The sequence below is a fragment of the Falco rusticolus genome, chromosome 5 (genome assembly GCF_015220075.1).
Source record: "Falco rusticolus isolate bFalRus1 chromosome 5, bFalRus1.pri, whole genome shotgun sequence".
NCBI lineage: Eukaryota > Metazoa > Chordata > Aves > Falconiformes > Falconidae > Falco > Falco rusticolus.
In genome coordinates this window covers 53,872,582-53,889,670 of record NC_051191.1, presented here as the reverse complement: position 1 = coordinate 53,889,670, position 17,089 = coordinate 53,872,582, and the positions used below count along the sequence as shown (strand labels likewise).

The window sequence follows — 17,089 nt, the reverse complement described above, 5'->3', positions numbered from 1 at the left end:
TCAGAGTTCCTCATTGAGAGCCGCCTTCTCAGGTTCGTCGACTTTCTAAAAAACATTAGAGGCATGAAATCAGTTTTGACATTGCTTAGTTTCTCAGCATAGTGATAAAAGAAAATATATCAACTTAAATGCCTCCCTCTGCTGTCTATGCCACAGCCCTGCCCCTATCCCATTTCAATTGCACAAGACAGGGTACTGATACACAAAGCCTCATCAGGAAGACGAGCTTTGACAGAGGGAGGATTCTTAACGCTGAATGAACATGGAGATTAAATTGTCTTTCTCCTAGCAGAGACCTTGGTAAAGTACTGAGCCCTTGTCCGGGTACTCTGTTCTGTGGTCTTCTTGATAGATTTCCTTACTATACATGCCACTGTCTCTCTGATCCTCTCTCAGGTGCTGCCATCCACCACCCCCATTCTCAGTGTTCAAAAGCACCCTTCACTGCCTCCCCAGCTGCTGTTCCCAGAAAATAGATGCCTCACTGAGACTTTCGTACAATTGCAGAGGTCAGCAAAGTCTTCTTGCTGTAGACTAGAAGACAGAAGTCAATGAAGAAGAGGCTCTGCAAAGACATCCATCTCTGCTCTAGATCTAATGCTTTTCTGATATTCAGGTGCAAATGAAAATGGAAGAGGAGGTGGCAGGGGTGGGAAGGAGTTCAGGGAACTGAAGTCATCCTTAAGACCCTTGTGAGCAAAAGCACTGTCCTACAAGATCCCATCTTCCTGTAGACTGCACAGGAGCCCCCTTTACCTTTTGCATTCTTTGTAAGAAATTATTACAGAAGTCCTGTACACCTTTGACAGAGACTTCATCCACAGTCAACACATTCTGCTCCTCATCTGGTGTGTGGAATATAGCGAGAGCTGGCAGCTGGGACTTCTTCAGTTTGAAAAATGACACTACTCGTTCATTGCTCTTCAAGTTGCTGTCTACCAGGATAAAGAGAATCTGTGATGGAAATAGGAAAGGAAACATGAGCAAAAGAGAAACTTAGAACAGATCCCCAAACAGTGATCATATGAAGATTCACAGTGTTAACTTTATAAAGAGTTAGAGAAAATGGATCATAGTCTGTTAGGACAACTTTTCCCTCTGCCACTACCTCACTGCTCCCTGCAGTTCATTTTTCTGTATTTTATCAAGTCCAGACTTAACACTACCAAACAAAACATCTGCTTTCACTTTCTTTAAGAATATATCTAGAGTATGGCAGGAAGGCAGTCTCCACTTCCATTCTTTTAAGAGATAAGGAGACAAGATGTCTTTTACCTTAGTGGCACATGTGGAAGAAGCCGACTCCTCTACTTACATGTTATTTGGATAAGATACTCACACTCATGCAAGACCCAGAGTGGCAGAGTAAAAAGGTGTTTTGGTGTGTGGAGAATCAAACTCAATTTCAAGAATGTGGGAGTGAAGTATACGGCGGCAGGAGCCTGCAAGGATAAGAATGTGCGAGCAGCAACTACAGAGGATATATTTAAGTGAGCTGCAGTGAATAGAAATGAAGATGTAATCATTTCACAGACAGGAGTTGTTGGCAAGACACCAATGTCCATACAGCCCAACTCAGTGGAGAGTTGGTCAGACCTGGGGAGAGAAACCCAACAATGAATAAGTCAATATAAGAATGAGCTACAGTTTTCTGGGCTCCCAAGTAGTCTTGGAGAGCAAAATCAAGCCAAGGATTAGGATTCTTCCGGGAAGTTCAATAGTACAGATCTATCAGAATTGGGGATCAATTCTATGATTTAATTTTAGGAGTAAGTTTCAACTGAGATCTTATAGGTGCTGTAGGAATTGGTACAAATCGAACATTTTGGAATGTGAAACCTTACCAATAAAATGTACAGGTATTTCCAAAATCTTTGTTAAATTATCTGTTAATACTAAATACAAACATTACGTATGAATTTCACAAAAGAAAATAAATACAGCAATGGAACAATTTAAGCAGTGACCTGATGAAATAGAATCCCTTGGCAGATGATATCCAAGTCAATGAAACAAACATCCAGCTAATATGTATCATTTCATCTTCTCTTTATCCTGTGCAGTATACTGAGCCTAGCATAGTCAATGTACCTATAGGCATGGATATGACTTAACTTCCCGAAGAAGAACAAAAAGTTTAAAAAAAGAAAAGTAATGCAATGTGAAGATGATGTGCCCAGTTCCCAGGCTGTGTCTCGTTTTTCTTTCTTTTCAATCAGGAACACTCACATTAGTTCAAAACTTTTTTCTCCTCTAAAAATAAACTGGATAAATCTCAAATTCTTTATTTTACTAAATTCATGTTACATAAAAAACCAAATATATCTGGAAACTTTCCTAGGCAACAGCCTATGGGAAGGAGGGACAGTTAGGCTGGTGTAAAGTTTAACTGCAGTTAATCACTGTGATACAGAAACAGGAACAGCATTTCCACGGGATATGTGACATTTACCACTTGCCATTTCTCTTTCATAAGCCAACTGTGCCCCAAGGGCAACAAGCTAGTGAGCAGCCAGGTTGTGGGGAACTTCTCCTCGAGTTTTATCTTTTTGAAGGATAAAACACCAAGCTAGAGAAGGGTCAGAAATCTAAGGGTCACAGGTCTAAGAACCTGATCTAAGAGGTTTTCAGCTGGAGCAGCAAGAAAACAAAGACACACAAACAACTGGCCCGTCAGCTAGAAAGCCTGAGATACCATCATTTGCAGTTCCTGGCTTGGATCTCTCTAGTGACTCACATTTGGCTCAGAGTTACAGGGTGCCAAAGTACAGCAAAAGTTTCCTTCCCCTCTTCTTTTCCAAACATACAAGAGAGATGGCAATTTCATTTGTCCACTGTCGCTCGAAAGAAGAAACAGTAACACCTATCACGTGCATTTTAGAATGACACATTCCTGGTAAGTGCTGTGACATAGGATGAATCCTCCTTCAGCAAAAGGACAGGCCGTGTATCCTATGCTGGATGTACCCCTGGGGTCCTGCCAGGGCCTGTGCAGCCTCAAAGTCACACCCATGAGGCAGTCTGTAATGTGTGTTCGTACTGAGGCCACAAGCACTGGAAGCCTGGTCTCCTCAGCAGATGGAAACCAAGCATATTATCTGTGCGCTGTCACCTGCAATAAGCTCTCTTTCAGAAAATTCTGTACACTGGTGTTGTCTTGGTGTCTTGACAACTTGATTCCTAGCCCGGTGCTTATAGAACATCAAGCTCCTGGTAAATACTAAGATATGGAATGATGTTATTGCCCAAGAAATTAAAGTTAATTGAAAGTAGTACTGCAATGGTAGACATCAATTCGATGTCACTTAGTTTTTCCTCTAACAAAGATAAACACCAAAGACAGCATCTCTAAATATTATCTTTCTCAGTTCTGGAGCCATCAATGTCTGACAAGAAAAATAAAAAGTGTATGGACGACTGTCTACAAAAGAAGGAACACTGTTCTTTCATTTCCATTGAAGATGAACTAAAGGAGTCTCACGAGTTTCTCAGAACCCATTTCTAAATGGGCCTACATATAAATTAAAAGGGACTTTGCAAACACCTCTACCTAAATCATTTTGACATTGTAAACCAGTTGTATCAGTTGCAGCAAAAGCTGTTTTTATTATTCTCAACATCACCTTATTGAAACTTCTGCAAACATCCATAAGGTACACCAGCTGTAATTCTCATGTTATACTCTGGTACTGTGGAAAGAAAACTGAAGATACTTATGCTAGTTTGGCTCAGCAATGCAAATCCTGATACTTCCTTTCCAGTAGAAAGCCTGGACTCTTGGCAGTACTTTCTTGAATAAGCACATATTTGATTGCAGTGGGATCCTTCCAAGAAGGCTTGTGGATTCACTCCTGCAGCTGCAGCACTGTCAGCTCTGCCTGTTCACTGTTATCCACCCACAACTGTTTCTCAAACTCTGCTAGAAAAGTACCATATTTCTTCTTATTCTTGTCAGCTCTTGCTGGCTTCACATCATCTAACATTTGCACTTTCCTCTCCAGGATTTTATAGCCCTCAGATTCCACAATAACATCTAGAGGAATCTAGTCTGCCTTCAGACACTCGGTGCTGCTCAGGCACAGTTCAGGCTGTTTTCAAATAACACTCCCATCATACAGCTTCATAGAACCTCCAGCTGAAAATCTCAGCTTCCTCTCAGGCAAAAATGAAAAGATCATAAACTAGAGATTAAGGGACCATAATCCAGGAACTAGCAGGTGAATCACTTCCTCATGATCCATTAACGGTTGGACTCCATGATCTTAAGGGTCTCTTCCAACCTAAACAAATCTATGATTCTCTCTCCATCAATCCAAGGAACAAGTTTCTCCCTCCTGGTGATGACAATGACAAGGACTCCTCTTCCCTCAGAGTGCAGCAGAAACGTTTGAAAGGATTTGTATCCCTTCTCCTGCTTGGGAACCCCCTCAAGGCTCTATTTGTGTTCTTCACTGGCTTGTGGAGAAATGGCAGCACACACCAAATCTCCCCACGCTGCTCTGGTACTCTGCAATTGCTGTGAAGTGCTTGTGGATGCAGTTGTACATGCTCACAGGGAGCCTGAACACCTCTCCACTGCACAGCAATGATTCCTTGCTAAAACCACTGACAGCTAACCCTGCAGCACAAACAAGCCTTTCACCACCAGCCTACAGGCTGTGAATTATTCATTAGTAAACCTGAATAAAATTCAAGTCAAGAATCTTGCATTTATTCACAGCCAACCTGTGAGCTGCAAAAAGACAAAATCTACCCAATATTTTACTTGTTTTCAAGTAAACCTGAGTTAACTTGGTAGTCTTGACAACAGATAACTCCACTTAGGAAAATGAGCCAGTGAGATTTCCATGGTATTGTGCAGTGGCTGCTTCTGAATACCCAAACTATTTCATGTCTTTCTACATGACAGAGCAATGGAGACAAACCTAAATGGGCATATCGCTCTGCTTACTCCTTGCTATCCAGATCTAAGAATCAAACAGAGGGGTCCTAGCTGTCTGTTACTGCTTTGTAAGAGAACAGTCCAACTCAGAGTGCCACTTCTCTGGGAAAAATGACTTATTAGATCCTAAGTTCCTTCATCTACATGTCCTGCAGTACCACTGCAGTAAAGTGGAAATAATTAGTCAAATCCCCACAATTTTAATCTCTATATTTTACTCTGGCAAACTTCTACACTGATTCAGTGGGAAGCTTGCCTGCATGAATTAAAAAAAGATAATTTGGCTTTCTGGTAATTTATAAATCATCTGGACTTCAGTACAACATTTTATCCAATGTTTTGTGAAGTATTTTTAGGAAAATAAATCACATTTTCTCAGATCCAGGAATGACACATGAAGAGAAAACTAGATGCAGCTGCATCAGCAAAGGACAGAGATGCTCAACAGTAATGTGCTGTGTTAGAAGAGTTAGCTGCTTGAGGGAGACCTGTATCAGACTGCTGCTCATGGAGGACAGTGATAATGGTGTCACCATAACACACATCTCACATGAGATAGCTGAAATTTTTCAGATAAATGGTGTGTGTGGGTGTGTGCGGGTGTGTGTATTCATCAAAACAAAATGCTATTGAAGAGACCTTTTGACTTTGATGCATGATTTCTGCCTGGTCTCTTGCCAATGCGTGGGACATATGGCAAGGTCCAAAGTAGTCCTGCCATGAACAAGTTTCAAGACTTTTGAGAGTGCATGGTTCTGAGGTGACCCCTCCATTTAAAGATGAGGATATACTCGATTCTTAATCTGCCCCTTTGGTACCACAAACAGATGCATGCAGATGTTCTCAAACCCCAACTCTTTCCAGCTCCACACTTCTCCCAGGAAGATCTCTTCAACTGCATCTCAGCTTGGCCTTCCCTGCCACTGTGATCTTCTGCCCCCTCTCATCTGCTGTTCCCTGTTGCTCTAAATGCCTTCCCGTTGCTCCCAATCCTCCTTTGCTTGCCAGTTCCTTCCTCTGTTCCCCAGACACAAATTCCCCTGTAATCCAGCTGCTGGCAGAGAATCAGCCATAGGGTGATTTACTACTTGAGAAGCTCTGTCCACAGAGGGGTGGGGACCAGGCAAAATTCCTCTGAAAGACTTCATCTATCCCATCGCTTTAGTATCAGAAATCTGACAAAACCATTTGCAATTCCTTTAAAATAGCCCAGGATCCAACCAGAAGGCTAAGGGTTAAGAAGCACCATGACATTAATTGCTGTCTGGTCACTTATATAATGGTCCTTGGCATCTTGCAGGCTGTATCTACCAAATCACACCAGTGGAATGCAATCATCACCAGACTGAAGTGCAGCAGCTGTTTGTCATCTCGCAGTACAAAGGGACAACACTCAACCAGAAGCAAGGAAGTAACGAACGTCCTTCTGAGGGAGCAGAGGAGAAGGATACAGAGGTTATTTTCTCCACAAGGAGGCAAACTGGCAAAAGGTGAAGAGATCCAACCCATCCACTTGATTATCCAGCTAATCCTCTTTTCCTGCCATCTGGCCTTTGTTCCCCTGATGCATAGAGAAGGAGATTTTTCCATTCATGGAAGAAATCACTTTTCTCCTTTTTTGTCCCTAATGCCCCTTCTTTTTCTGTTTGGACTTACCTTCCCCTTGAAGAGCTCTGCTGCTGCCCGATACCTCCGCATTCGCTCAGGGTGCTTTGGGGACATCTTGTCTGTGATCAGGAGGAGGTGAAGCTGGAGCGAACTCTGCATCACACCTATTGCTGTCTGCCGAAAACATGGCCATCACAGAAAGAGAAACACACACAAACAAGGAGATTGAGAACATTCAGTCCACATTGGATGCAGTACCAGAGGCACATCAGTCCTCATGCTTTAGCTGAGATTTCTTTGCAAATCAGCCTCACAAGCAGAACAGCCTTCTTTTGAGCAGGAGGGATCCAGTCTGTGTTCTTTCTAGAAGCACTTAACCTCTTGGCTTTGCTTATTCCTGAGACAAGTGTCTGAAGACCACAATGGTTCATCACTGGCCTCAGGACGGTCAGTGACTAGGCAGGAGGACTGCCTGGATACAGCCAGCTGAAGGCTAGAGGGGCAAGGAGGTGAAGAGGGAAGGCCAGCACACACTGAAAATAAGGGTGTTCTGAATCACTGAGGTCCAGCACCCAGCCAAAATGGGAGCAAGAAAGCAGGAAGGATTTGTGGTGTCAGGGTTGGTGTCTCCCTTAATTTCCTTTATTTAGCAGTCAGTTGTGCATAAGATGGGGATGAGTCCAGAGTTTCAGCAGCCCCAATGCCTGGGCATTCTAGAGTGCTGAGGGTTAAAATTGCCTCTGCAGTCCCATAGTGGGAGACCAGGAGCCAGCTCTCTCTTGTTCCCTCAGTAAGGGCACACACTGGCCCTCTGTGAGATGACAGGGCTGGCACTGCCCAAGAAGCCACCACATCATCTCCAGGCACTCGCTCACTTGTCATCTTGCTTCTCCTTCTGCCCGCTTCCTGCAGCCCTGCAGCCTCTCCCTCAAATTAAACATCAGCCAGGCCAGACCTGCTGCCTCCCCTGTGCCACCAAAACCACAGACACACAGACTGTGCAGCTTGCCAGTGGGAGACGAAAGTTTCCACACGCTTCAGGAGTAATAAGGAAAGGGTCAGGGAGCGCACGCCAGCAAGGGCCATGCACTGCACAGCATCTAGCTTTTGGCAGACAGGACTCTGCCATTAGCATACTGTTTATCGGACATTTTGTATCCCTTCATTTTTCTGGTGTGTGAATGGGGCAGGGGAGAGTACAGGGGATGCAAACCAAGGCTGGAGAACATTAGAAGACCTCATGGGAGAGGATGGGGCTGAAGGTGAGGGTGAATCTGGACAGCACCAAGGGCCGTGACAAGGCTGGGCTGAGAGCAAGCAGAGCTGGAGCAGCAGTTCCTCTCGCAACTCCACTCAAAGGCTTGCCTGTCCATACAACCTTGTGCAAGAGTGATCAGCAGAGTTCATCAACACAGCCGGGTCATATCTGACTGCTGGAAAGCCCACAGGGTAAGCATTGCATAAAAATGCCTGAAGAATGTGGAAGAAACAGTAAGGGTGCCAGGATGGGGAGAGGAACTCCTAGCAGCACTCTGTGATCTGCGTGACCCCAGCCTTTGCTGAGTGGCAGCACTCTTAGATGCAAACAGCACATGCACTGGGAATAAGTATTTAGAAAAAACAAGCTATGTTAGCAGAGCTGGGAGGGCTTTGGGGCAGAGACTGCAGGAGGCACTCTTAAGTGCAGCACCTTGATAGTACTCCAAAGTGTCTGGAAAAAAACCTGAACAACAATTGTATGGCTAGTCAGGGTGGAAAGGACTGGCTGAACAGCTCAGGACTTCTTAGTCAGGGAGACAGCTTGGGTGCTGAACAGGACGCCACAGAGTGAGACCCCAAAGCATCAATAGAAATGCATGAAGAAAGAGCCATGATCTAATGAATTGCCAAAAGATGCAGTGGAGACTCCAAGGGTTCAGAAGGCCTGGGCGATTATAAAGATAACAAGAACATTCCCACTGACATGACTTGGGTGTTCTCAAAGGGCTGCAAGGACAGTGGGACAGGATATACCTTTCTGACTCAGAAATGTTCTGTGATATTGAAATGCATTTTTCACATCCCTTATCAAGATTAAAAAACAAATCCACTTTTTCTTTTTTCTTTTTTTTTTCTTTTTAAGAGAAAAACATAATATCTGCAGTATTTCATTCTAGAAGCAAAATGTTGCATTTCTAAAACAAAATGCTCTCTCTACTGGCAGGCTGCACCTGAAGTGGGGAATGTGTCAGCCCTCTTAGCTGATCCTTGTCGTCAGCTTGCAAAAGTATAGCTTTGAAACAGGTTGAGGCATTCTCCTTTGATTAAATTGAGCCTGGTCAGCACTATTGTAGCTATCCAGAAGTCTGCAAAAGACCCCATCAGCAATGATAAAGTCTCAGGTCTTGTGACCACTGGGGCTTCTAAGACTATTGACTCCACAGCAATGAGCCCAGCAAACTGCTGAGATTTTAGAGAAGCCTAAATCCTTGGTCACCCTCTATAGCAGGGAGGAGCACTGAGACCCTGCCACTGCCAGTCAAACGGGTGAGCTAATGAAGATGGCCAACATGGAAGCATCCTCTGTCTGATCTCTTTTATGTTTTTGTGGAACTGACGCATTCTGGAAAGTGATGGAGGGGATAGATAAAATTTTGCTTGGGAAGTTTCTTGAAGCTCTTGAATATGCCTTTAAATAGCTGGGCTTACATCAAGCCCTATGTGCTGGGTGATGAAGAAAAGCCTGCCTTCTGGAAGCAGGTTGCTGAAGTTTCCATGTTTCTCAAGGCTTCTCAGCCAAAGAGAGGGGATCGTGGCTGTGCAGGGTCTGTAGGCATGGCAGAACATGGCAAGTGCCCATGGGAGGAAGCAGCATTGCCAGCAGGAGTGGTAAGAAATGGAACTTTCTGCTCACCAACATCCCAAATTTACTGAAATGCTAAAGGAGTCACCATGCTTCCCTTCCTCTCCCCACCCCACTTGCACACCCCAGCACAGCATCTGCTTCCAGTCCCAGTATGGAGCAGCAGCAAAGAGCTGCATGGCTTCTCCAACCCCATCCACACTGTTGCTGCAGTCCTCACACACATGCGAGTATGCAAACTCTTGGGCCAGAGGATGCCCATGAGGAGGAGGCCAGGTGCCAGGGTGATGACTGAGGGGACCTGGTAATTACCACAGGGTTGTATTCTGTCACCAGGCGGAGCTCGTTCATCCGAATGAAACGAGTCATCTTCTCGACATCAACATCTTTGTTGTTCATATCCAGATCCCTCCGGTCATTGTCTACCTGAAGACATGCAAAGACACCTCCAGTCACAGCTGTCCTCTCCTCTCAGCACCCCTTCCAGAGGCACTGATGGCACTCACTCACAGAGACACCCACCCCCTGGGACACCTCCACCCTCTCCCCTCCACCATATAACCCCACTCTGAAGGTCCAGAGCCTACAAAGACCAGCCTGCACTTTGAGATAAGGATCTTCCACCCTCCTTCAGTCTCCCAAGGACAAGACAAACTCATGGCATGACAGAAATCCCCGAGGACTCCAGATATTCCTACAGCATCAGCTCCTGATGCACTGTAAACAGTTCTAGGCATATTCTAGGCATTGTGGAGAGACATCATTAAACAGCCTAACTCCTTCAGCTATTTTGGCTTTACATCCCTTTTTTAAATCTTCATCTGCTTATTCTGTTCCTTCTACAAGTAATAAACATTGGCATGGACCTGTATGGATTTCCTGGAAACATTGTGCAAACAGGAAATTTCTCCAATAAAAAGAGAATTTTTTTCCAGTACAGAAAAAAAAAATAGAAAATTTTAAAAACCCCAAGCCCAGCACATTTTAGCTTTAAAGGAAAACCCATCCTGCCATACACAGAATCATAGAATATCTCAAGTTGGAAGGGACCCATAAGGATCATCAAGTCCAGCTCCCTGCTCCTCACGGGACTACCTAACACTATCTCCCCACACTCCACACCCCCACCCAAATGACATGATTTTATTGAGGTTTTCATGACCTGGTGAACAGAAAAAAAACACGCAATCATTGAATGACAGCTAAACCACCTGAAAGGGCAGAGCTGCTGTGCAGTACCACCACAGGACATGACTGAGTTGAGCCATAGGGATGCTGGGCTCTGACATGCAATAGGATCAGATTCTGGGATTTGCAAGCCTTTGATACACACGTTGAACGAGGTTCCTGGGGCTGAGAAAAGATCCACATGCACACCCTAGATTTTATTCTCTGCATCTGTACAACCTCTGAAAGTGCTCGTGTTAGTTTTTCCAGTGGTGTGCAGACATCTAAAGCCCTTTTTGCTGTTCTGTGGTCATTGGCAAAGTCTTTGATCTGGTAGTGGGCCACAGCACCCTGTCTGGCAATCCAAACTGGTGCTTTTCAGACTGTGCAGCCCAATCCCTCTCACAGCTTTTCCTCCTGTGTAAAATGAAAGGGCAGCTCTATTCAAGTAAATAAGATCAGGCCAGTGCAGTATCTGGGCGGGTAAGATCAGACAGGCTTTGGGAACCAATCTAAAGCACCCTGGACTCCACAGAAAGTCTTCTCTTGACTTTCATGGGCTTCTGAAAACACCTGATTTTCGTTTTGGAATAACAACATTTTAAATCTGTACTCAACATTTATTATTTTAAGAAAATAAGGCTGGAAAACAGCCTGCATCTAACGGTTAAAGCTCTAGTCAAAATATCTGTATCACTCCATATAAATAGCTTGTTAGCATGTGTTAATTGTGCTCTTTTTAGGTCTGTCAGGTCAGATCCCTCACTAGAATAAATCTATTTCTCTCCACTATATGCAAAGAAGTCTCACTATTTGACAGCTGCCCCTTTTACTACTGTAATTATGGTTTAAACTTCTAAGCACTGTGTTTCATACTCTGCAAAAGGAAAGAAAAAATTCATTTATGCCTCCAATTCACTGCTATCCTGGTAACGCAACTTTGCATTCTTCAAATGAGTATTTTATTCCAAGTTCTTGTCTCCGTTCTTTTTTCTTTTCCTTTTTATCTCTGACCCCTTACTCCTACACAGTATTTAGCACAGAATAAAAGGAAAAATAATGTGTCTGAATAACTTAAAGACTGACAATTAGACAACCAAATCTGAACCTGACTAATGTATTAGTATCTTGGCTGATTTTGGTGGGGTTTTTTTCTATTAAACAAGAGTTCAGCTGCAAAAACTGCAGTGTAAACAAAGAATATTCAATATAATCCAAATTCCAACAACCCAGATAGCTTATTTTATCGAACATCCTCCCAATGCAGTCATCCTCGTTATCTGCCACAGGGTAAAAACAAAGGATCTTTTCAATATTTTTGGAAGAAAACCACTATGAATAAGAACCAAAACTGAGATGGGTGTTGCTTCAAATTGCAACATCTGCACATAGCAAATAAAAGGTTAAATAAAAGGACCTGCCTACCTATTGCTCACTCTTAGATCATTCTCTTTGAATTATTTGGATAATTCCAGTGGTAAACACAGTGCAGGAAATGATGAGAAAGTAAGAGGAACAAACTGGCTTTGTCCAATCTTTTTACAGCCTCTATCTAGAACTTAGCCAAGGTGCCACATTTACTTTCCCTGGTACATGTAGTTTGTCTCCCATCCCATTCTCCCACCACTACCACCCCTTGTGTGATTAGAGCTCTGGTGTCATGACACCTCATTAGCCTTTAGAACATCTCGCACTATCTAGGGCCCCTCTTCTCCCCAGATACACCTCTCTCCCCAGTTTTCAAGTGCCACACTTGTGTGAGAAGGTACAACACAAGGAAATTGATATAACCAGCAGAATACTTGCTCTTAGCTTTTGCTGGTACTCTTGAAGCAAGTACATGGCCCTTCCCAATATTGCCTCCTTAAACTCCAGCAAACATGGCTTCAGATTCAGTGAAGCACCAGCACTTATAGCTGGAGTCAACAAAGATTTTCTCTTCCACAGCATCTATTCCTAACAAACTGCAAAGTAACATTTTTAATGGGTCCATGCCCAAAGCGTATTTCGGGAATAATTCTGCAAACCAGTGTAGGAGACAGAAAAAAGCGCTTGGGATTTCTTTTGGTGGCAGAGCATCTGTAACTGCAAAGACCCAGTCTGGATCTACTTTCAGTGACGACAGAAAAGTTGTGCACCCAAGGGAGACAGCTTTGCCTGCCTGAAGTGACGCTTGGCAACATTTGACATCAAGCCTGCTGTGTTGATCCATTGTATGATGGCCTCTAGATGTTTTTCATGTGCCTCAGGAGCCTTTCCAAAACCACAGAAACCCCATCCAAGTAACACTGAGCTCCAGGCAGGTCACTCAGAGACACAGACATCGTTCTTTGCAAAGCACTGGGTGCTGGACCAGATCCACAGGCCAAACACTTAAAATAAAGAATCACATCAGGTGTAATAAATGTTGCATGTCTCAGTGAAGGGCACTCTGCAAGCGAAAAGCAAAAAAACTCTTTGGGGCAGGCAGAATGACTATCAACGGCAAGCCCTTTTTTGGCTTGCTCTGAGAGAGATAAGCTGCTTTAATCTTCTTTATCACTGCTACCCGGAAACTTCACTGCTGCACCGTGACCGCGGGCAGTTCTTAAGCACTTGCCCCGAGCCCCTCTGACCAACACCGGTGGGCAGGGGATCTTCTACACCAGGGAGTTACGCCTGTGGATGCAACCTTCTGCCAGGCAGCGTGTTTTCCCGGGAGGGAGCTACCGGGGGCCAGCGGCGGCTCGCCCCACGTAGCTCCCGGGCCCCCCGGCCAGCCAGCGCGGCGCCGTGGGTACCCCCGCCCCACGCACCCTGCGGAAGAGCGTGACGGTGTTGGCCGCCACGCCGTAGCGGGACAGCACCGCGGGGCTGCTGCTGAGGCCGAAGGGCACCTCCGGGATCCGGCCGGCCGCCAGGAGAAACGGGGACGCTTCGGAGCTGTCCGGCTCCTGCGGAGGGAGAGGAGAAGGAGGAAGGGTGAAGCGTGGGGAGAGGAGCGGAGCCGCCCCCCGCCCGCCGCCCGCCGCCCGCCGCCCGCCGCCCGCCGCCCGCCGCCCGCCGCCCGCCGCCCGCCGCCCGCCGCCCGCCGCCCGCCGCTCGCCGCTCGCACGGAGGTGGCGCCAGGGCGACACCTACCGCCCGCCCGGCAGAACCGCCCGGCCCGCGGCCCCCCCGCCCCGCTGCCCCGCCGGGGGGGCGCAGGGAGGCCGGGAGGGGGGGGCTGCCGAAGGGCGGGGGAGGCCGCCGCGAGACCGGAGAGGGCGCCCGGCTACGCGTCTTTCTCTCCCGCTGTGACCTTGCCTGCGTGGCCGGGATGCTGCAGAGGTCCCCCCTCGCCCCGCCAGCCCCCTCTCCTCCCAAAGCCGGGGAGGTCACCAAGCGCGCTGTCGGTGGCAAAGCCACAGCTGGCACATAGCCGAGGCGCTGCGGGAACCTCGCCCCCCGTTCCTCTGAAACCTCACCCCGGCACGCACAGGTGGCACCAGGATAATGCTGAGTCCTGGAGCTCAAAAGGGAGGGGAGAAACCCAGACTCTAGATGTAGCACTCTTAAATATATATACACATACATATATATATAGACATATGTGTGTGTGTGTGTGTGTGTGTGTATAAAATAGATACATAAAAATACAGGTTTTAAGATTACTTCGATTCTAGAGTTAGAGGTTCATAATTTTTAACACTTTGCATTAGCAGTATCCTGGTTCCTTTTAAAAAGGTGTCTTAGACATACCCTTTAAAACATAGCTAATGCAGATACGTCAAAGGATAGTAATATGCAATTTCTCAGTAACCTGAGGTCCATTCTCTTTCTAGCTTCAGCCTTAGCCCATATTAAAGTTTCCCTTGCTATTTCATTCCCAACTTTTCTTTTGATTTTTGATACTTCTACTTATTGGATTTAAATTCTTAAGACACAGTCTCCGCTTGGAAATTGTTTTGGTTTTCTTTTTAGTTTGAACCATCATCTCAGCTGTTTGTGAGCCCAGAGAGAATGGAAAACAAAATACTTTCTTCATTTAAAAGAAAAACAACTTTCCTGACCTGTTTTGGAAATGCCAGCACGTCAACATGGCTCTGGTGAGAGTGCTAAAGCCTGGGGTGGGAATAACCTTAACTGAGTTTTGCAGCATTCCTGGGAAAGCTGGGGTTTAATCAGGCCAAGCATGGCCCTTTCTCACAGACACGTGGGGTTTCTGGAGCAGTGTGCTGTTTTTCCATCATGGCATGCTGTTCCCAGTCAGGGAGGCCGTGCTCATTACACAGGGAGCTTGCCGAGCCACATACTGCAGTGAATTGAAAGGCTGCAGCAGAGAAATAATTTATGGCAAACACAGAGCATGGACATTATTTGGACGAATATACTCTCAGGCAGAGGGCCAAGACAAGCCTTCATGGCACACATACATCTTTATCTACTGTTTAAATGCAGGTCTGTCATGCTTCAGGCACTGAATGCCCAACGCGTCCCTGGCTGCTGCCTCGTGCTCCTGGCAGCTGGGGCTGCATGGCAGCAGCCTCCTGTCTGACTGATGAATGAAACACTGCAGCGGGATGGAGGCCACAGTGGCACAAGACACCACCAGTGGTTATGCCCCCCACGCTGCTTTGCCCAGCAAGAAGCCACAGTCCCTGCTGTAGCTTGGCAGGAGGCTCTGCACCCCAGGTACAGCTCTGCCACAAGCACAGCCAGCTGCCCTGGGGGAAGGAGGCGTCTCAGCGCTTTCGTTCTGCGTGTGCAGATTGCCTCACTGGTTTGCAGGGCTGTAGCACTGCAAAAGCAACCCCGGAGGAGCTCCAAATGCCTGCAGGCACCGAAGGTGAGGCAGATGGTGCTCTGTGATCAGTGCTTAGCAAGGCCCCTGGGGCATAAGCCTCCAGCACTCAGACACTGCACAGGCAGCATCATCAGTCCTCATTCTGTGGTGGGCTGTAAGATCCCATTGCCCTATACCAAGGGCATGATGCCCTCCCTAGGCTGTCCTCCAGACCCAGGCACAGGGCAGAAGGATGAAGGCATTTGCAGAAGGAGTTGTTTTCAAAAGGCTAAAGTTTTCTCTGACAGAAGCCATGAGGCTGTATGTGGGTGGGCAGCAGAAGCCCAGAGCACAGCTCAAGGAAAAGGGGGGAAAAGGTGCAACTTGGGGACCTTAAAACTAATGAGGATCCTGTCAAAGAGGCCTCTGTTTTATGGTGCTCTAACTCACTATTTTTGTCTTGTTTCCTAAGGGAAAACATTCATGCCATTTTGGGGACAAGGGGCACAAATCCATCACTCACCTTTGAATTCAATTGAATTTAGACACAGAGAGGCAGAGATTTCAAGGGTATCAACTCTGGGGAACAAAGCAGTGAGACAGAGAAACCATGCCTACACTGTCCTGGGAGGAGGCTGCAGCCTGAACCCAAACCCTCTTGGACTTCAGAGGACCCACACAAGCACTGCTCCCTGAGACCTGGCTTCCTCAGCACCATCATGCAGGCAGTGCCTTGCTCTATCTTTACTGACTAAAGCAGACCACTGACGTTCCCACTCATGCCTCACCAACACTGTTTTTCTGCCACTTACATTCCTGTTTTGCTTCCCCTGCAGCACTTCCCTTCTGCTCCAGGGCTCCTACAAACTCCTCCACCTTCTCCCCTTGCTCCATCTCCCTTTCCACACACATACTATATTCCCTGCAATCTCTCTGTGGCGTCACCTAATACCTCCACATGTCCCTCACAGCCCCAGCAACTTTCAGGACAGGAGCTGCCTTTGGAAGGTGTTTATGCCACATCCAGCCCCACGCTCTTGTCAGGGTGGGATAGGGCTCACAGCTGGTGGAGGGTAGGTGCTGTGAACACACCTGGAAGAATCCAGCGACCACCACCTCTGCACCACCGATGAAGGCTTCAGCATCCTCAACATTGTTCAACAGGATAGGTTTCTCTGCGGTGCTGGCTGTGCCTCAAGAGGAGAGTCAGGGCTTGACAGAGGGTACGCAAAAAGAAGCTTACAGAGGCTCCCCCCAACATTCACATAAGCATCCCACCCCTTACAACCTCACCCACACATCAATCCTGCAAGCTCGACACAATGCTTGCGCAGCACACCCTGGGCGAGGACTCCCCACAGCAGGCTCAGCCTCACCCTGAGCCAGGAGGAAAGCTCACTTACTGTGTGATGCAGAGCTGCCATCTCCAGCACACCTTTCTGGGAAGCCCCTGGTGAGCAGGATAATGAAGAGGCATGGGAAGATGGAGGTGCCCATAGTGCCAGCTTGCCCTCTCCTCGTCATGCCACCCCGCTCCAGTCCTCTCCCAGGCAAGAGACACGTCAGCTGCTGCAAGGGGCCCACAGCAGCTCCTGGGGCAGTGGGAAGGGAGCAGCTGGGCCAGGGTGAAGCCTTCAGCTCCTGAGATAACCACCCAGCTGGGAGAGAGTCCCTCCCTGCTGTGCAGGCACCGGCCTTGGGAGAGCCTCACCAACACTGCCACCACTGTGCCCTCACCCACAGCACTGGCCATCTTGGCTACCCTACAGCTGTGTGACCAGGCACC

General features: G+C 46.9%; 1 protein-coding gene across 1 annotated transcript; it reads right to left on the bottom strand.

Moving 5' to 3' along the window:
• ERP27 (endoplasmic reticulum protein 27) lies at positions 1 to 16,800 on the bottom strand. Its single transcript, XM_037387496.1, has 7 exons — positions 16,707 to 16,800; positions 16,396 to 16,496; positions 13,355 to 13,492; positions 9,705 to 9,818; positions 6,599 to 6,724; positions 757 to 954; positions 1 to 45 (listed from the first exon to the last, which is right to left on the bottom strand). The coding sequence occupies exons 1-7, from the start codon at positions 16,798 to 16,800 to the stop codon at positions 1 to 3; spliced, it is 816 nt and encodes a 271-aa protein (XP_037243393.1).
• Positions 16,801 to 17,089: the final 289 nt, after the last annotated feature.